Source organism: Ctenopharyngodon idella, chromosome 3 (assembly GCF_019924925.1).
Source record: "Ctenopharyngodon idella isolate HZGC_01 chromosome 3, HZGC01, whole genome shotgun sequence".
Taxonomy (NCBI): Eukaryota; Metazoa; Chordata; class Actinopteri; order Cypriniformes; family Xenocyprididae; genus Ctenopharyngodon; species Ctenopharyngodon idella.
This window is the reverse complement of record NC_067222.1, coordinates 22543048-22565167: the sequence shown is the minus strand read 5'-3', so window position 1 is coordinate 22565167 and position 22120 is coordinate 22543048. Positions and strand designations below refer to the sequence as shown.

General features: G+C 38.9%; 1 protein-coding gene across 2 annotated transcripts; it reads left to right on the top strand.

The window, feature by feature from the left end:
* Positions 1-439: 439 nt before the first annotated feature.
* LOC127509795 (beta-1,4 N-acetylgalactosaminyltransferase 1-like) lies at positions 440-21623 on the top strand. Of its 2 annotated transcripts, XM_051888782.1 has the most exons (13): positions 440-601; positions 3024-3155; positions 4290-4346; positions 8014-8040; positions 8154-8291; positions 8929-9035; positions 10071-10108; positions 13908-14088; positions 14347-14433; positions 14583-14764; positions 16862-17005; positions 17259-17487; positions 18475-21623. In XM_051888782.1, exons 1-13 carry the CDS (start codon positions 591-593, stop codon positions 18654-18656), a joined length of 1515 nt encoding a protein of 504 aa, XP_051744742.1. In that variant the 5' UTR covers positions 440-590; the 3' UTR covers positions 18657-21623. The 2 variants fall into 2 exon arrangements, with proteins under 2 accessions (XP_051744742.1, XP_051744743.1); XM_051888783.1 differs by lacking the exons at positions 440-601; positions 3024-3155; positions 4290-4346; positions 8014-8040; positions 8154-8291 and having other exon boundaries at positions 8373-9035; positions 18475-21622.
* The last annotated feature ends 497 nt before the right edge of the window (positions 21624-22120 follow it).

Genomic DNA, 22120 nt, shown 5'->3' with positions numbered 1-22120 from the left:
ACAAGTGACTGCTGTGAAATTGAGACCATTTTACCAATTGCACTGAGACAATTAAAATGATACCAAACATGAGAGTGAAAAAACAATAGATTCACAAGATACATCATGCATATATGCATTCTTGGAGAACTTTCAGTGACTTGAGTCGGGGGGAAAGGAAGGAGAGGAAGGAGAGGGGTGGGAGGGGAGATGAGTGAAGAGAGAAGTTTGGGCAAGGTGGTGTCCTATGCCATTTTGTTGAGATCTCTCCAGATTAGTGGGTTTTATTGTTTTATCGCAGGGTTTATTGTTTTATTAGCAGGAAAATCAAGTCTTACACTTTTTATAACATTTTTACATTTTTTGTTTTGACAAGAAAATTTTAAAGTTGTTCCATTGAGAAGTTCCAAGCCCTGATTAGTCCTCCTTATCACCAAAATCAACCCCTCCTCCTAGTCCTAACCTTTTAAAAGTCAGCCAACTGGTTTACGGGTGCCAGTTTGTAGGTAAGAAATGGACAGTTTCTATGGTAAGAAATGGAAACTACTAATGCCAAGTGAATAAAAAAAAAAAAGAAAAAAAAAATCTGAATAAGAGGAACTGAACATCAGATGACAGAACGGTATGTTTCTCTTATTTCTCTTTATAGTTCTAATTGTTATTATTTTATGCCTATCTGAAGCTAAATATATTAATCTATTTTTTTTTTTTTTTTGTAAAAACAATAAATATAATAATGGCGTAACATTCTACATTCCAGCAAAACAGATTTTTATTGTGCTGTATTTACTTTTAAATAAAATTACAGAAACCTAAGCCAAATTAAGCTGTTGGTTAATGTGAAAATATGAACATAACATCTTTGATTTACCTTCACGGCATAGGAGCTGATTTATGTTTTGCAGCATTGAACAAAGTAGCCTATTAGTTAATTTCTTGAACGCAATAGCCAATCAGAGTTGTTTAAGTTAGCAATGAACAAAAACTCTGGCATTTTGAGGGGTGAAATGATTCTGAGTTCTGCACACTAAGAAATCCTTTCATTATAAAAAACAAAGTGTAAACAAGACATTCATTGTGCAGTCAGGACACATACAGTATGTTTGCTTTTCTGTTAAAATTAACAGTGGTTTGTGAACACAGATGTTTTAATAGCAAATCATTTATCAGGAGCTTTTATGCTGGGATGTGTAAGTTGTGCACGGACATGTACATTGAAACTATTACAAAGAAATGTATGTGTTTTTAAAGAGGAAGCACATTTCCTTAACCTTACCCTGGAGTTGGTTCATCCTCCGCCTATGATTACCATTCATGGAAAGAATGTGTTTTAGTTTGGTTCCTGAATCGTTTTTTGGATAAAATTAATGGAGAATATCACCTATATACTTCATGTTAAAATGTGTTCTCCAATAACATCATTATTGTTGAAAGAAATTTGAACTGCAACTATAACGTAATGTTCTAAAAATGTTTTGTTCTTGTTGCTGCTACTGTGTGTAATAGTTGTTGTATGTAACTACAGTGCTCAGCGTAAATGAGTACACCCCCTTTGAAAAGTAACATTTTAAACAATATCTCAATGAACATAAAAACAATTTATATTAAGTTTTATATAACATCTGTTTAACTTATAACATGAAAGTAAGGTTAATAATATAACTTAAAGAACAAAATTTTCAGTTTTACTCAAATTAGGGTGATGCAAAAATGAGTACACCCCAGTGAAAGTCTCTGGAGCAAAGCTAAATTTTAGACTACAAATGTCTAATTTAACAAGAATTCAACCACAGGTGAGTTTATTCATTACACAGGTGTCCAGCAGACAGTTGACTATAAAAGGGTGTTAAAACCCTTTCCCATTTCATGCTGTCAGCAATGGCACCACATGGAAGAGAAATGTCTCTACAAGAAAATAATTTCTTTACACCAGAAAGGTGAAGACTACAAGAAGATCAGCAAAGCTTTACTTATCAGTCAGAATACTGTGGTAAAAGTGTTACAAAAAATTTAAAAAAGATGGAACTGCAACCATCTCACAGAGATGTCCGTGGAAGTTAACACGTCGACAGGAGCGTCTTCTGATGAGAAGGGTTGAAGAAAATCGGCATGCAAGTTCACTGCAGTTATCTAAAGAAGTAAAAAGCCAAACTGGGGTGACTATTTCCCGTGACACAATCTAGAGTTTGCCAGGGCCCATGCTGACAAAGATGAAGACTACTGGGACTCTACACTCTGGAGTGATGAGACCAAGATAAATGTTTTTGGAACTGATGGCTTCAAAACTGTATGGCGTCGCAAAGGTGAGGAATACAAAGAAAAATGCATGGTGCCTACAGTGAAACATGGTGGTGGCAGTGTCCTTATGTGGGGCTGCATGAGTGCTGCTGGTGTCGGGGAGCTGCATTTCATTGATGGCATCATGAATTCACAGATGTACTGCTCTATACTGAAAGAGAAGATGCTACCATCACTCCGTGCCCTTGGTCGTCATGCACTTTTCCAACATGACAATGATCCTAAACACACATCTAAGGCCACTGTTGGATTTCTGAAGAAGAACAGGGTGAAAGTGATTCAGTGGCTCCTGATCTGAACCCAATCGAACGCCTATGGGGAATTCTGAAGAGACAAGTTGAGCATCACTCTCCATCCAGCATCCAGTCTCTAAAAGAGGTCATTCTTGAAGAATGGAAAAAGACAGATGTTGCAAAATGTCGCCAACTTGTTCATTTCATGCCTAGAAGACTTGGTGCTGTCATTAAAAATCATGGAGGCCATACAAAGTACTAGATGTAGTAGTTTTTGTTGTGGGGTGTACTCATTTTTGCATCACCCTAATTTGAGTAAAACTGAAAATTGTGTACTCTAAGTTATATTATTAACCTTACTTTCATGTTATAAGTTAAACAGATGTTATATTAAACTTAGTCTTGTCAACATTTTGGAAATTGTTTTTGTGTTCATTGAGATATTGTTTAAAAGGTTACTTTTCAAAGGGGGTGTACTCATTTACGCTGAGCACTGTACATTTGTTCTTAAAGATCATCTTCCATAATGAACTGCAGCCGCCACCTCATGCTAAAATCTTTCTTGCTCCTGCTTGCTACTGCACTGGGCATTTGTTTCATCCAACTGGGGGCCTTGAATATCATGAAAAGCATAATAGCATATGGGTAAGTAATCTATCTTTGTTTCTTTTAGAAGACACTTTAGTTCAATGTTCAATGATTTGCCAATGTGATCTCATGATTATTTGTTTATAAAGTGTGGTTCTACCACACATACATTTACTTGCGTTTTCACACACACTGAAACATACAATATTGACTTACTGCCAGAAATTTAGGCCTATGTATTTACGTATGAACAACTTGTACAAATGTACAGATGTACAAATATTTTGATTCTATCATATTCAATTGTCATATAAATGACATTACATTTTCAGTCGCATTTATTAAACGCACCTTATATTAAATGATAACATTTCACACTGTTCTGTGACTTCTGCTGCAAACTAATTTTGAAAGATTAGATAATGTTAAACAATACAGTTTAATGGGATGCACCCATACCACTTTTTCCAGAATGAGGCAGATACCGATACTTTCATTTTTGGTACTTGCCGATACCAGTACCTGTATTTTCACTGCATTTGGAATTTTTAAATATATTAGGAAGAGAAACCAAAAGAATATGATTCATATTTGTTGAATTAATTTGTTTAGCAAATAAACAGTGTTTTCAGGTAGTTCTAACAGTAGTTTTCAGGTTCAGAATTTGAATAAAGTAATCAAATGTAAAATAACACTGCATAGTGTTCACTCTATAAATTAAATATAGATGAATCTTTATTAAAGCTACAAAAGTCATTCAGTCAAGAGCAGTGAGTGATTTCTTTGTCCTTTGTTGTTCGATTAACATTAAAAACACAGCAGCAGGTTTATCTAATATAATTTGATCACCAAAATGACACTGAATGTAACTACATCCTTGCCTCATTTAGTATATGCGGTTCTATGAATATGCAAATTAGCCCTGCCTCCACTCACTCACACCAGTTCAGAGATCCAATTGTTGACGTGATTGGTTACAAGGTAGTTTGTGACATCAGAAACACCAGCAATTTCAAACAGTGTTTTTGAGACTGTCTTTTTTCACTGGAGTTTTAAGGAGAAAAGGTTTACTGGAGTTTTACTCAGCAAAGGTGTTGACTTATGAATTTGCACATGTCTTAAAGCATATATAGACATAAGAACATAGACATAGACATATGAACAACATTAAAAGCTTGATTTTCACCACAGGGGGACTTTAAGGCATAACCAACAACTAGGATACTCGCAAAGCGTAATAGCATATGGGTAAGTAATCTATCTTTGTTTCTTTTAGAAGACACTATCATTCAATGTGATTTGTCACTGTGATCTCATGAGTATTCGTGTATAAAGTGTGATTCTACCATACATACATTTACTCACGTTTTCACACACACTAAAACATTCAATATTGAGAATACAGAGAAATTTAGGCCTATGTATTTACGTATGAACAACTTGTACAAATGTACAAATATTTTGATTCTATTGCATTCAATTGTCATATAAATGACATTACATTTTCAGTCACATTTATTAAATGCACTTTATATGAAATTATAACATTTCACACTGTTCTGTGACTTCTACTGCAAACTAAATTTCGAAAGATTAGATAATGTTAAACAACACAATTTACTGGGATGCACCCATACCACTTTTTCCAGAATGAGGCAGAGTCGACTCGGGACTCGGCCGTGAAGCCAGTGCTGAAGCAGCCTTATATGAAGCAATCCAAGTGGCATTACTGCAGCTGCGGATGTAGATGCGGCTGCGGATGCCATATGCCCCACGAGCCTCTGAAAAAGTTTCAGTGGGGCCACCGTCCTGCCTTCAGGCAGAGAGTTCAGGCAGTTCAGCACCGACTGAGCACGTTCCTCTGTGAGGCATGCTGTCAGATTGACTGAGTCCAACTCCATACTGAGAAAAGAGATCCTCTGCACTGGGAGAGTTTGCTTTTTTTGTCACCATATCCCTGTGTTCGCACAACTATTCTCACGAGTGGGCCAGTATGAGCCAATCATCAAGATAGTTGAGGATACGAACACACCGTTCCTTCAGTGGAACGAGAGCCGCCTCCACGACCTTTGTAAAGACGCGAGGCGACAGGGACAGCCCGAAGGAGAGGACCTTGCACTGGTATGCTCGACCCTCGAATGCAAAGCGAAGGAATGGTCTGTGTTGAGGGAGAATCTAGACATGAAAGACATGAAATCTTGGGGACGGATGCATTACAAAATGCGTTTCTGCATGAGCATCTTGAACGGAAGCCTGTGAAGGTCCCGATTCAGAACTCGGAGATCCAAGATTGGCCGTAACCCACTGCCTTTCTTAGGTACAATGAAGTAAGGGCTGTAAAACCCTGCCTTCATATCGACTGGAGGGACCTTTGCCAGTAGGACTGCGATCTCTGCCTGCAAGATAGGCTCATATTTGTCCAGCATGTTGGTGAACAGAATGCCCTTGAACTTGGGGGGATGCTGGGGGAAATTAATCGCATAGCCGAGTCTAATGGTACGAATGAGCCAACAATGGGCTGGGGAGCGTTAGCCAGGCCCGCAGAGACCATACAAGCGGGACTAGAGGTACCACAGACATACCCGCTGTGGGGCAGCAAGGCGGAGCACAGGTACCTCACCTGGAAGGGCACAGCATCCTGGAGTCGGGTCTGAGCACAGCTGGGAGCAGCATTTACCTGACTCCACGGTTGGGCAGGGGGTGCGTGAGAAGGCATAGCATCTTCGAACTGGGCCCTGCTGCCCACTGGCGATAGAAGAGGGGGACGAGAGTGTCAAAGCATAATGTCGCCATCCGTGCCCTGTTGGGGCCCAGAGAGGAAGGAAACAGCTCTCTTTTTTTGATAGTTTGGGTACCAAACAGAAACAAAACTCAACACCGGATTTTCCACCCAACCTTCCGCTGGGGAAAGGAGAGGTGCGATCACCATCTCCCGAAGAGCTGCTCCATCTATCTCTGGGCCACCCGTCTCAGGGCTGATTGATCTTACGCTTTATGGGTTTCGCAGGGGATGAGATGGGCTGCGCCTTTTTCCTGCGGCCGTCTCCATGCTGTGGCCTAGGTGTAGGCTGCTGCTGAGGCCATGGAGGCATGCTAGAGCAGAGGTGCCCCACCATCAAGGGTAGTGAGGGGGGAAGTGGCACCAGATTGGTTTCAGGGGAGAAAAAGGTGCCTTCCATGATCTGGTAACCTCTTCACGAGCCTCTGGGAAGAAGGGCACTGGGGCGGCCCGGGAAAGCATGGCCGTCAGCTCTGGGTCGGACTCGACTAACACTACTCTTCCCAAAGGGGGTAATGCAGTCGGGTCTTCATCCCTGGAGGACTCTGGCCCACCTTCCGATGCAGCGATCGACATCTGGTCCTCCTCTAGAGTGCTCAATGAAATGCTTGGTCCCCCATGAGGGGGATGACCAGCAATCTCATCTGGAAGCTCCACCGCTTGCGGAGTGCAAGAGGAGTGGGGGGCCCATGGAGATTGGCTCAGCGGGTAAGGCCCCACTGTGATCCTCAGGTCACCCTGGCTATTCACCAAAGTAGCCCTTTTCTGAAGGCCAGAAGAGGAACTAGATCAGTATATAGGTGAGGAGACTTCACCTCGTCTGAAGTAAGCGAGTCTCGACCGCAGCACTGAGATGATCATCTTCTCGCAGTGGGTACATGATTCATCCACGAAAGCCACCTCAGCGTGCTTAATGCCCAAACACATGAGGCAACTATCGTGACTGTCAGATGGGGCCAGGTAATGACCGCATCCAGAAACACATGGGTGGAATAACATCTTGAAAAAGATGCAACGTCTAACCCGTGCTGCTCTTTTAGGGAAATAGCTATTTTAACAGTGCTGAAGCGCATAGGGGAAAATGTTGCAGCACAGCTGCAGTATGCAATAAAGCTCTTTTAGTTGTATGAGAACAGCAGAAAACTAAATGAAGTCGCAACCACCTCTACAGCACCATCACACCAACACAGATGAATGAAAGAACTTCTTCCTGACTAGTAGTAGTATACACAAACAGTTGATTGCAGTGGAACAACAGAAGTGCTCGGCTCCAAAGCGATATGCTGAATGTGCGTTTGCACACACTCTTCCTTATATACCCGCTTCGCAGGGTGGAGTGTTTGATGCAAATCTCTCACGCCAATGTTGATTGGCTCATTTAGTTTACACTCAAAGGTGATTGGGCTCTATGGCGAGATCCCAATTCATCAATTCACTTCTGACGTAACGTTGCATGTGACTGACTGAAAGGGAACTTAATTTCTTACACTAGAAAACTATACTGCCAGCGAGGACTGCGACTGCAACACTTCCTCATTTGAACTACTTTTGGTACCGCTTTTGACATTTTTGGAATAAATAAATTATTGTGATTCCACTTGTCTGTCTGTTAAGTTTTTCTTTACATATTTTTAAGAAATGGTTATGGGTAGGAGTGGGATTAGCAGCTCAAAATAATGCTATATTGTTAGCAAAAGTGTCATTTTCCTATACATTTTTGGTCCATCACGTTTTATATTCTTTTGTATTCTCTATAAAATGGTTATGTTTGGGTTTGGGGTAGGGCTAAGGGATCTACAATTTATCTATAAAATGGTAAAAGGGCAATTATATAAATATATTCATGATAAAAAAGATTTATAAATATTTTACATTTCTTTAGCTGTAAATATGTAATAATGTTTATGTTTAAATGTTGTCAATACGTCCATATTATACATTTGTCCAAACATACAAAAATGTACGTTTTGCACCTGAAAATGTTACATATCTACGTATTAACAATGAGACCAGGCTGGATTTGCAGTACACTCATTGTGTTACAACTATAAGCACTAGGCTGCATCTTTCCCTTTATTTGTTAGACTACATCCACTACATAAAAACAGTTTTAACGGGTACCTTTGTTGTTTCCAGCCCTCACCCTGTTTTCATCAAACCAAAGTAAGTGATAAATTTGTACAGCAGAACAAAAGTATGATTTTAAAAGGAGCTCATATGTTTTCAATGATCTTTCAATGTATTTCACTTAGTTTTTGTTATCCCCCTACCCCCAGTATTGGACCGTTTCTCAGTACAAATCGCTCATCATGTTCCAGTAAAGGAGCTGCGCTCACAAGACGACATGTACCAAAGAATATGCTGAATGACATTCTGAAACACAGAGCAGAGGAGTACAGGCAACACAAACTCAGGTTTATATGGCTTTCTAATTTATTTATTTCACCAGTTTACAGTTCTATAAGCGGGATTGTTGTATCTTTTCAAACAAAGTACTTGTCTGTTCACCACAGCATTCGTGTGTCGTGCCTTCCTTTGCCTTTCCTACATGCATGAAACATTTATCTCTTGTTATTTATCTCTGGTTGAGGACTGACTTAACCGCATTATTTCTGAGTAAAAATGCCAGAAACAGCTTTGAAAGATAATGTTCTCTTTATAGAAGGTTATGCCAAAAGAAATAATAATCATTCAAATGAATCATTCACTCTTGCTCAGAGAGAGATAATGCACTTAAAAAAGAATATGAAGAATATGGGTAACCAAACAGGCCCAGGGCCCCATTGACTTACATAGTATGGATGGGGCCCATCAACTGTTTGGTTACCCTTTTTTTTTTTTTTTTTTTTTTTTTTTTTTAATATCTTCTTTTGTGTTCAGCAGAAAGAAATTCATTCAGGTTTGTATGAGGGTGAGTAAATGATGACAGAATTTTTGGGTGAACTATCACTTTAAGTCTGTCCTCAACCAGAGATTCTCTTTTTTGTGATAAATTTACATCAGCTCTTTAAGTTGATATAGAGATATTTTTTCTTCATTTGTCTTTCCCAGGATGGGGACAAACTTGAACAGTCTTATTCTTGCACCAGCCAACTCTCCGCTCCAATATCCAATCACAGGTTTCACAATCCCTCCAATGAAAAAATCTGTAATACCAGGTAAGTAGGCAGCTGATACCTGTTTAGGAATGTTGCTTAAGGGGACGTTCACATGTCGCGTCTTTTGCGTGCTCAAGTTCATTATTTCAAATGTAGACACCCAGCAAGAGCACTCATAATAGAATTATTATGCAGTCGTGATGCTCATGCGGTGCCACGTGCTCACTGCAGAACACGAGATCCAGGGGGTAAGGTTAGATCCAGATCCAAGTCCTCCCACTTTACATATGAGAAGCGTCTTGCTGCAGCCTGCGGTGGACATCCAACCAGCCCACATCCAAGTGTGATGTCAGAAGCCAGGCCGATACCACCCTGCAGCTGATTCTTAAGATTTTACTGGTCTTGTCAATCACAGTACTGATTGCCTACACGAAACACTGATCCCTAAACCTACCCGTCTCCACCCCCTGGATCTGGATCCAACCTCACTCCCTGGATCTCACGTACTGCAGTGAGGAGCAACTGTTTTTTTCCAGGCGCATCTACGCCACAGCGAGATGAGAAAATCTCAACTTTTCAAAATGCCACAAGCACACCGCAGGTCATATGACAAGAACCAACAGATCAGCTTTGGCCTTTCTGTATCAACATCGAAAGATCAGTCAACATGGACGAACAGCTGATCATAGCTGTATAGGGTGGGTTTTTATGTCTCATCTCCATAAATATATCTAGTAGTAGAGCTAATGCAAGGGCTAGAAATACATTTATCCTTTGCTGAAACTTCTTCATCTTAATGGAGAACACGGCTCATGATTGCTTAGCAACGGCAGACACCGCTTTTGGAAAGAGGAGAAAGTGGCGCGGCTGGCATTTTCCACGCATTTTTAGATGAGACATGTAAACGGCCCCTAAAACAGCAACCTCTGCCCTATTTGCTGCTGTGTGTACTACTAAATAAAATATAATTTTATATCATGATGATATCTGATTTATTATTTTGTGTATATTGTTAATAATATTTTATATTATATAAAGTAATAATCATTTATTATAATACATTCATATTATTTCTAAATACCAAACATTTTTAAGGTCTTGCTCTTCAAGCACAAAAGAGGCAGGTGTACAAGGTTGGTTTCGACAAAAAAAACTTTGCTTTGTGCTCCTAAATCTTTGTTAATCTAGGTGTTGGGCAAAAAATGAGAGGCATTTTTCATACTTCATTACTTCTAAATACTTTGAAGAAGAATGCATGCTTTACATCCTGACTAAGGTCTATTGTCTTTGCTTTCAAATCGTTTTGGTCTGCACTCTTAGAAAAAATGGTTTGATGGAGTTCTATAACCTTAGGTTTAGATACTTTGAAGATACTTTGAGTAAAGGAGCAAGCAAACGAGCAAGCAAAGATAAGCATTACCAATGTTCATTGTATATGCAGATTAATATATAAAAGTTTTTTTTTTTTTTCTTCTTCTCACTAAATTTATATATTTAAATCAAATAAACGCCAATAATAAAAAGAACTAGCTAGGTTTGCTGATTATCTTAAAAGTCCATAGATATCACCATCCCTTCGTACTGCTGTTAACACCTTCTCCGACAAGCGGATGTGATTAGAACAGTTTTCCTGTTTGTTCATGTGACGTTCGACATCAAGCCTATTTTAAAGAAAAATTAAAAAACAAAACTTAAAAAAAAAAAAAAACATCTATATAAGGAGAAATGTCTTAAATAATTGCTTAATACTTTCATGTTTAACAGGTTATTTCAATGTTGTCTAGTGATACACTATATTGCCAAAAGTATTGGGACAACCCTCCAAATCATTAAATTCAGGTGTTCCAATCACTTCCAATGCCACAGGTGTGTAAAATCAAGCACCTAGGCATGCAGACTTCTTCTACAAACATTTGTGAAAGAATGGGTCGCTCTCAGAAGCTCAGTGAATTCAAGTCTGGTACTGTGATAGGTTGCCACCTGTGTAATAAGTCCATTCATGAAATTTCCTCACTACTAAATATTCCACGGTCAACTGTTAGTGGTATCATAAAATGGAAGCTATTGGGAACAACAGCAACTCAGCCACGAAGTGGTAGGCCACGTAAAATCACAGAGTGGGGTCAGCGAATGCTGAGGCGCACAGTGTGCGGAAGTCACCAACTTTCTGCAGAGTCAATAGCTACAGACCTCCAAACTTTGTGTGGCCTTCAGATTAGCTCAAGAACAGTGCATAGAAAGATTCATGGAATGGGTTTCCATGACCGAGCAGCTGCATCCAAGCCTTACATCACAAAGTGAAATGTAAAGCACGCCGCCACTGGACTCTAGTGCAGTGGAGACGTGTTCTCTGGAGTGACGAATCACGCTTCTCTGTCTGGCAAACCGATAGATGAGTCTGGGTTTGGCGGTTGCCAGGAGAACGGTACTTGCCTGACTGCATTGTGCCAAGTGTAAAGTTTGGTGGAGGGGGGATTATGGTATGGGGTTGTTTTTCAGGGGTTGGGCTTGGCCCCTTAGTTCCAGTGAAAGGAATTCTTAATGCTTCAGCATACCAACACATTTTGGACAATTTCCTGTTCCAACATGACTGCGCACCAGTGCACAAAGCAAGGTCCATAAAGACATGGATGAGCGAGTTTGGTGTGGAGGAACTTGACTGGCCTGCACAGAGTCCTGACCTCAACCCCACAGAACACCTTTGGGATGAATTAGAGCGGAGACTGCGAGCCAGGCCTTCTCGCCAACATCACTGCCTGACCTCACAAATGCGCTTCTAGAAGAATGGTCAAAAATTCCCATAAACACACTCCTAAACCTTGTGCAGGGTTTTTCCTGCATAGAGAATTTAGGAGGCGGTTGCCTCCGTCAAATTTCGTGCCGCCTCCGGCTGTCGAGTGTTGACAAAACTCAGACAGGCAGTCACATGTTCAGATACCCCTTTACCACGGTTCCATTGCGGCTTCCCGGCCTGTGTCCATTCTTGAACCGTTCTGCCCATCCCCACTGCAGAAAATGGGGTTCCGTGTCGAAAAGATCGCTTTCACTCCAGCCCTACAACTTGCTGGCCTCGAACGGAGCCGCTCAGGACATTCTGCAAGAGAGCACGAAAGTGATGCGCGGATCGCGGTTATATCCGCATCAGATAATCCGCCAGGTTGGGCCAGCCAAGTAATACAAAATAACATTCCAAGTAATTTCGGGTGGGTCGCGGGTGGATGAGAAAAAAATCATTAATGTGTTGATTTTAATAAAGACACGGAACTCTCATTTGGTAAAACGCAAGGAATGTGCATCACTCTTTTACTTTTTTCACGACAACGCATTTCTATTCAGGGAAAACCAATCAAGGAAAGCATATGCCTAGAGTACCTCCTAGTGTTCATTATATAAAACACAAAGGAACCCCCCCCCCATGAGATATTGCTTAAAAACTTAACAGCTTTAACTAAAAATATACACAAACGCAAGAGTGTTTTTTTCAACAATGATGTAATGAAACGGTGACAATTTTAGTTTGAAGGGAGTAAAACCTGTGTTTATAGGCTATTAAGGAAACGTAATTTTTATTAACTTTTATTTTAGATATTTATTTAAAAGCAGCCTACTTAAGTGTCCTATGTTATTATATAATCATGCTTAACACTGAGAATTTGAATAATTATTTTGTGATGATCAGGTGCACATATCTAAATCAGAGAATATCATAGGTTTGGGAAGTTGGCGGGTGGATGATTTATTTTTAACAGCGGATTTGGGTGATGTTAGAGCTGATCTGCACATCTCTAGCGCACAAGCCCTATAGAGTCCCCTTTAAAGTTCAGGTACAAGACTTTTTCTTTGTTCAGTTTGCACACTAAAAATGGTTTGGAGCTCCTAATTTTGAACTCTCAAAGTGCACCAGATTAATGAATTTATCTTTAAAATGTAATTTTCTTCCGGGGGAGCATGAAAACACACAATCCTGTGGGAAACACTGTATATATGATTGAGTGTTCTCAAAATACAAATCTTATTCTCTTAATATTAAAATACCTAAAATACGTGCTTGTAAAAGTGTTTTTTTTCTGCCGTGATCAGGATTTTACCACCTCCGCCTCATTTTGAGCCAGGAAAAACCCTGTTGTGGAAAGCCTTCCCAGAAGAGTTGAGGCTGTTATAGCTGCAAAGGGTGGGCCAACTCCATATTAAACCCTACGGATTAAGAATGGGATGTCATTAAAGTTCATGTGCACGTAAAGACAGGCATCCCAAAACTTTTGGCAATATAGTCTAGTTTACAAGCTGTCATAAATTTTTTTTTTTTTTTTTTAAATATTTTTTAGTTTTTGCCTTTATTGGATAGTATAGAGTAGACAGGAAATGGGGATGGGATCAGGAACTGTCTCAGGTCTTAAAACAAAATTAATTAAAACTAAATCCATAAAATGATCCCACGATAGGAACCCCTAAAACATTATATAAATGAAGTGCCTGACCAGGGGCCTCCTTTATAAAATGTTACGTAGAAATAGTCCTACATTTGATCTTACGATCATTTCACACAGAAAACACGAGTACACCTCTCTTTCAGATATGAAATCGCAAATAATCTTGAACTTGCACGCAGCTCAATGGTTTCAGTTGTCAACCTTGTAAACGATGCCTAATTAATGTCATTTACATTTAAAAAATCACCAGTGGCATGGATTTATGCATACACACACTCTAAGATCAAATCTGTGCGTACGCACACTTTATAAAAGAGGCCCCAGAACCCTTTAAGGTTTTATATAGAAGTTAGAACCTTTTCTTCTAAGAGTGTGGTTTCAACTTTTACTGGCTTGGTGTGTGAGCAAGGCGTTGATTGCAGTTGCCTAAATAATCCTTGTTTAAAATGATTTCTCATGCAGGAACACACTTCATTTGCATTAAACACACTGTTGTCTGCAGGTGTCTTTGAGTGTAAAGAGTGGAGTGCTCTCAGTGGAGGATGTTCTGGATGAACAGCAGGTGGATGGACAGGGTCAGAGTGAACTGAGCATCTCATCCAGCAACCTCACACAACTCAATGATCTGCTGTCCAGAGTGACATACACCAGCACCATCTACCATGTCAGAACATCAGACCTGGGTAAGTACAGGAGAGACACTCATATAAAGTGTTCAATTTCAGAAATGCATAAACCGTTTAGAAATACATAATTTTACAGAAATAAAATGAATTGCGAATGCTGTTTTTATTTCTTTAGTTGAATTTATGGTGGCAGCCCATTATAGGCTAGTTTTCTGCATGATCTTTACTATTTGTCTTTACTGTTTGTTCACAGAGTCTTTTCAATAATAGTTTTTTTCAATAATAGTCATTTGTCAAACCACATATTCTCTTTAGTTCATTTCTCTTTTGAGGAACATGAGGCCATATTTCCCATCATGATTAGGAGACCAATAGTTCCTGTTCTTTATGACCCAGGAAACGGTAAGACCATAACATACAAAGTTAAACACACTACAAAACAGCATGCTACCATGGCATCAGATGTGCTGGTTATAATATACATAAATGTCTATAACATTTGTAAAACCTGCTAATGAAATGCACCTATTTCTCTCTCTCACAAAATTCAGATATCAACTCGCAAGTAACCATAATAACCAAGACATTTCTGAGGTATAAGGAGCTGAAAGTCCTCATCCAGAGTATCCGGAAGTTTTACCCAAATATCAAGATCATTATTGCAGATGACAGCCTGAAGCCTGAGAAGGTGTCTGGAAACAACATAGAGCACTACATCATGCCTCCTGCACAGGTACACACTTTTTCTCTACCTGTATCCTGTGTGTGCCACATAAGGGATATCCCACTTATTCCATGGTCACCTGCCAGCAAGTTAAAACTGTCACTGATGTTTCCAGTCCAAAATTTGCCTAAAAGGGTAAAAATGATGTTTAGTTTCATCACTTACGGCTTGTTAGCATTCTGCACATTTTAAAGTTAGAATGAAATGGAAGTTGTGATAGTCTTGTCTTATCTATTGTGATGTATATCACACAAAAAATGGGTGGGCCTTGATTTTGTCCATGGGGAATCGACTGGATCATTAGGGCCTGAGCACCAATGGTGTGAGGACCCTATTGTAATTGCTTGGTCAATTATTCTTCTTCTCTGAAATGAATCGCATTTTTGAGGGCCTAAACATGCTCAAACTCAAGCAACTTTGCACATGTGTCAGAAGTGGTGAAAATTTACGTCTGATATGGGTTTCAGAATTAGGTGTGCCAAAATGGCTCGATAGCGCCACCTACAAAATTTCAATTAAGCGCTATGTTTCACTTACAAGTATGAAATTCGGTAGACAGATGTAACAGCCCAATACCTACAAAAAAAGTCCCTGGGTGCAAAATCTGAAAACCCAACAGGAAGTGAGATATTTTGAGTTTTCTCTGCAAATTTTTTGCAGTTTCTGCCATTTCCAGTCGTTGTACTTTAATGAACTCCTCCTAGAGCTTTAATCAGATCAACATCATATTTGGTCAGTCTAATCTAAAGGCCTTTTCGACAATAAATTGCGAAGATCTTCAGTTTTCACTGAAGGGTGTGTCCGTGGCGGCCTGACAAAGTTTGATGTTTCGCCATGAGACAGGAAGTTGTTGTAACTCGGGCATACAATGTCCGATTTGCCCCAAACTTCACATGTTTTATTAGAGTCCTGGCCTGAACACATCTACATGCCAATATTCAGTTACAGTCATAGCGCCACCTGTGGGCAACAGGAAATGACATGTTTTACACTGTGATTAACTCCTCATAGAGATTTAACCAGAATATCATATTTGGTCTGAAACACATTTAAATATGCCATGAAGTACCAAACATGCTAGAAACACATTAAATCAGTGCTAATGTATGCGATTAATGCCATGAAACAGGAAGTTGTTGTAACTCAAGCATACAATGTCCAATCTGCCTCAAACTTCACACGTTTGATAATAGTCCTGGCCTGAAGACATCTACACGCCAAAATTTAGTCAGTCATATCGCCACCAGCTGGTAGCAGAAAATGTGGCAAATACAAATGACTGACATTATCCTTCTATATTTATGTACTTAATTTTATGTACTTGCATATTGCCCACCATGCTCTTTTTTCCTAAAGCCAATGGGTGGCAGTGGCACGGGTGCAAGGGCCCTTTCATCGCTGCTTGCAGCTTTAATTGTAGTTTGCTATTGCTGTGATGTCATATGAGTGACAGGTTGTCCCAGCCTCGCGCCAGTAAACACGTCATCAGAGAAGAGAGATATAGTTCTACGAAATCATTCTAAATATAAAAGAATAGCAGAGTCCAAACTATAACAATAACAGTGCAGAGGAACAATATCGTTGGAATCACTTTTAGAACAATTTTTTCAGCCGATAAACAATAAAAACATTGATAGCCAATCATAATCCATCCAGCTTTAAAGAGCTCAAGCATTTAAAGTGGCAGACGACAAAACTGCAGCACACGTTTATAAACAGAACGATAACGTCTGCTGGTGTGGACACTAATATAGTTATCATTCTTGGTGTGAACGGGCCTGGTGTGAAGCTGTGAGTTTAATTTCTTAAAAACTGCGACGTTACCACCTCGTTGCCGAGAAATATAATGTAGCGATTTTTATTTGTAAAAGTCGCAGGGCAGCAAAGACAACAAGTTTCTGTGCTCCTAAATGTTTCTGTGAGTGTAGAGAGCAATCTGTGATCTCTGTGTGTGCGCTTCAAAGACAGAAGCACATTAAGCAATTTCATTTCAGTCAGCAATAAATCAACTTACTGGAACTATACTTGTGCATTACACGATACTTGATACTATATGACTATTGATCTATATGACTACTATCCGCTGCTGCTGATTTGATTTTTCAGGGCTGGTTTGCAGGCAGGAATCTGGCTGTGTCACAAGTCACCACCAAATACTTCCTGTGGGTTGATGATGACTTTGTATTTTTGAATGGGACCCGGATTGAGAGCTTTGTAGAGATTATGGAGGCAGTTCCAGAACTGGATATCGTAAGCATTTTTATTATTATTATTATTGGTACATATGATCTGTTGTGAGAGTACAGGCATTCACAGGACATGGAACTGACTGTATCAGTAATTTTTCCTACTGATATCCTTAAAAATTAGTCTTAAATTAATAATATAATATATATAATAATAAAAAAAAAGTCTTAAAAATGCAGTTTACTAATGAAACTATTACTGCTTGAGGTATTGAGAATCCATTCTCATTTTGACTTTTTTTTTTTTTTCTGTCTAGCTTGGTGGTGAGGTATCAGGTGATCAGTATTATTTCAGTTTTGAGTATGAAGAGGGAGATGAAGTGGATGGCGGCTGCCTAAGACGTGTTAAAAAAGTATTTCATCAGCCACTTCCGTACTTCGATGACTGCTTTCTAGTAGATGGAGTTGTAAATTATTTTTTGGGTCGGACGGATGCAGTGAGAAGGGTTGGCTTTGACCCGTTCCTGAAAAGAGTGGGTCACTCTGGTATGTATTACCCAAATTTTGTTGGTATTGTAAACTCATTTGAGCGCGGGTTTCTTTCTTCTGGTTACATCCAGTGTGTACCCGAATTGTCTTTTAAGTGCATATAATATTTATATTTAGGTTATTTAGGGTGCTTTCACATTAGCAGTTTTGTGTGCACCCGGGATCGATTGATGTCAGAGTTCGGTACGTTTGGATGATGTAAACACTGTCTTCTGAACTCGGGTGTGCACCCGCGAACCGTAACCGAGTCTGTTTAAAAAGGGTGGTCTGGGGTGCAGTTGAAGTGAACTCTGGTACGGTTCACTTCTGATATGAACGCAAACGTACCAAATTGCGGAAGTGAACCACTATTAATGCCGTATTATTTGATAAAAATGTGTGTTTGTGTGTGTGTTTCACTCGCTTTCCCGACGAGCGTGACTGACGTGCTGCAAGCAGAGAGCTGTATTGTAGCCTATCTCATTTCTGCTCGCCTTCAGCGTTCTACATTCGCAGCAGATAGATGCAAGTGCCGTTATGAGCAAAACCAACTGTTCAAAAACAAAAATATAAAAGTGAGGAGAGCAACGTTATGCATTTTGCCGCCTTCTCCTGCGCAGTCGTTACTAAGCAAAGGAGTAAACAGCTGCTGGTTTGATGACGCAAACGAACCGTGGGTCGGACCCAAATAATATAATATGAACACAGTCCAGTGGGGGCAGAGGGAGGGGGGAGCAATCGAACTCGGGTTCGGTCCAGGCAATCAAACCAAGTGTGAAAGCACCCTTAAAGTACATCTGAGCATTTTTGTTTGTTTGTTTGTTTGTTTGTTTGTTTTGGAGACTGCCATAGCATAAAAAAATTTATTTCATGCCGGTCTATTACTGTATTAGTCCAGTCAAATCACATTTATTTATAGAGCCTATTACTTTTTATAATACAAAAGCTTTCAAAGCAGCTGCATGTTAATAAACAGCAGGAAACCTCATCCTTGCCTCTCCTCAGAATTCTTCATGGATGGACTTGGCCGGCTGTTGGTTGCGTCTTGTAAAGGCCTTTCCATTGGCCACCAGAAACATAAGCATCGGGGCAAATATTTGTCCTTCAGGGCTCAGAAGAAAGCTGATGCGAGGAAAAAACTGTCTCATCATTTCTTTAAGAACTACCTGCAATACATCAAGTTCTGAAGGGCTTTTGTCCTCCTCTCCCTTTTATAAGGCCTTCTTTTAGGGAATTGTTGTTTAACAATATACTTTGTTTTTGACCAGGGGTCAATTCTTTGTACCTCGCTTTATACATCTGAAATGATTTGACAGATACCAGATCTTCTAATTGTGATAACTTATTATTAGGCTATTATTATTTTATTTTATTGTTTTATAACTCTTTTATTGTTTTATTACTCTTGTAAGAAAGTAGCAGTAGCTACAGCACACTTTAAGTATCACCTCCGCTTAAAAAGATGCAATCTAAACCTGTTTACATGAAATAAGTCTGCTTCCAAGCAGGTTTGAGCTTACGGACCTGTTGCTATGACAGCAACTCCGGGATGAGCTTTGAAAAACCAAACAATCCTGGATCATGTCAAATTGTCAAATCGTCAACAGTAAAATCCAAATAACTGAGTAATCCACATACAAAAAACAGGCCTTCCGGAACATTTTGACTAGAGTTTCGGATTTAGTTTTGCTTGCCAGAAAGTGACAAGTGCTTAACCAATAGCCATTGGTTGCTTTGGCTTAATATTCAATTTTTACAATTTTTAATGTAACTTTTTTTGTAAACAAGGAAGGAAAAGTTGACCCAGTGGCTCTTTATCAGACAATGTATCATGAAGACAATCATTGTAAATATATATATATATATTTTTTTTTTTTGCAGTTGAGCACCCTCATTGAGCTTTTTTGCCTGTTAGATGTGCACAATTTGTGTTGAATCTTTATGTTTTAAAGAACTTTTTTTGTAAAATTGTAATACTTTTTGCCCATTGGTGCTACACATATGTACATAATAACAGAATTAAACTGAAATAGATAGCTTTAGCATGTTGCTAAAAATCCAGAATTTCTATTGATTCTATAGACTTTTTCCACAGAAAAATGATTGAGATGATTGTTGGCTACAAGTTGCATGCTGAGGTCTGCAGCGTCACTGTGTCTGTATTGTTACATAAATAATAGATGAATAAACAGATGATGTTCTAGAATAAATAAGAGATGATATTCTGTTAATGTATGTATAAGATGCCAGTGACTGAGTGAATGTCTCCACACACAATGCTAAACATGTTTGGTCAGCATTATACTGTGCTAATATTTTGTAATCAATTTATATATATAATCCACTCCAATTTTCTTGACCTTTAAGATCTCTAAATGAAGTTTTGTCAATGCATCAAGAATATATAAATGTAAATGACATTATATTCTGCAGGTATGTGAACTGCTGTAAATTGTGTTGGAAAACTAAAAATATTTTTTGCCCTTAATTCCTCAATGAATAATCTTGCACAGTGAAGTTTTCGGTCCCTATGTTTATTCAATATGGCCAGAAGAGCTCAATGTTATTGTTGCATACATACACAAAGATAAATTTATGTATGTATGCATAAATTAAGTACCTTTTACTTAAGTAAAATTATCTGCCAGCGTGGTAATAAAAATAATCTTAATGCAAACGGAAAACAAGATTATTCAGAGTCACGTGTCTGTCGCGGAGACAGCCATGTAGCACAAGCAATAAGGATTAAATTAAGCAAAGTTTAACACTAATCAAGGATTTGTTGATCTGGGTTTTATTTTAAATCGAGTTGTGTTGCACCACTTAATTTTAAACACATATAACTACGCAGAAAGACCGTTAGTATTAAAGGGCTGATCAAGCAGTATAGGCGGAGGGTGAACCAACGCCAGGCTAAAGAATCCTTAGTGCAACCCACCCTTAAAGTGCCGTAATGTACTAAAACAGTGATATTAAAAAATCAAATTCAGTTTAACCTTTTTTGATGAAGCATACTATATACAAGCGAGCAGATGAGCCCAGAATATGAATGCAACGCGTTTTCTTTATAATGGTTTTCGATGGAAAAAACGTTTACGAGAAACCTCGTGTTGCATTAATATTCTGTGTTCATTTGTTTGCCTGTACAAAGTATGCATAATCAATTTGGTCTTCAGGGCTTTTAATATCACTGTCTTACTACATTAGCTCTTACTACAAACCTGGTAAAAATGACTGCCGGCCAATGGAGGAAAGCATTGTTTTGCCCACCAGGGGGGCGTTCCCCTCAGGGCGTGACGTCACGTGAAAACTATCACTAAGTGCGAAATTACAGGAGCTCCGCCCACCAATGTCACACAAGGTTAAAAACGATACACGTGTTTAATGTCTTTAGTGGTGTAGGTAGTAGCCCGTAGGGCGCTGAGAACTAACTTGTGACGCGACTGGTTGGGGTTCGAATCCACCTTTTGCCGAGCTTGCTCTTCTCCGTTTTCCCATTACATATCACATCAGAAAGGCATGTACACGGATGTATGTTTTGGTGCTACTCATTCTGCTGTTCCCTGGTTCTCTGGTCTCTGTGGTTTTGTTATGTTTATTTTGTTATTAAACTATTTTGCGTTTGGATCCAGCTCTCCCTTTGTTTTTTGAGTTCACCCAGCGTTACAGTGTCAGTAAGTTTCAATGTTACGTTCTGTTGCATAAACTATAAAAATGTGATGCATGAACAGTTATTTTATTAATGAATAACTACACACGAACAAATGAGTAATACAATATTAACATTTTAGTAACTGCTATTACCTAACCTAATATTATGCAATGCTCAGGTAGTTACACACAGTCATGAATAATCATAAAGCAAATTAAAGTGTGCTAAACAGACATCTTTAATGAATTAACACAATCTATGTGCATTCTGTGTTAAATGTATGTAATTATATTGAGGAAAAAACTTCTACAATATGTGAAAGGTGAGTTGACCATTTCCATTGATTGTGTTTTTAGCATGCACATGAATAATTAATGTTACCTTTTCCACTATATAACAGTTTTTTCATGTTTTTATTAGCAGGTTTTAATGTCTCTGTGTTTGGCCATGTCTCTTGTTTTCTAAAAATGTAAGGTCATGCTGTCTGATTAGGTTACATGCATTGAAAATGTGTCTTGAAGGAAAATATACAACATTCAACTGTTTACTGATTATGTATATGGTTAATTTAAATGTTACATTGGCAAGTGCATCAGATTTTTAAGTAGATGTTATTCTATAAACTGAAATTTGAAATTTTTTCACTCTCTTTATTCATTGTTATGCTGTAAAGTTAAGAATTTCATAGCATTGAAATGCATCAAAATAATTCCAAGCAAAAGCCTTCTTGAAAATATTCTTGATTTAAGGTCACATATGTCATTTTCATCCCACTGAATCAAGAACATGAGACTTGAAAGCTTTGTAAATCACTGAAAAGTATTCAGAATCAGAATATAATGTGGCTAGTTGAAGAGAGATAAATATTTTTTCAGATTTTCCACATTATGTAAATGCATCAGTGTTTAATGTGACCATTAATGTACAGGAAACTTGATACACATTAACAGTAGTGTCTAAGTGGTGCAGTGTAAAGTGAAAGTAAGGAGAAGGATGTCT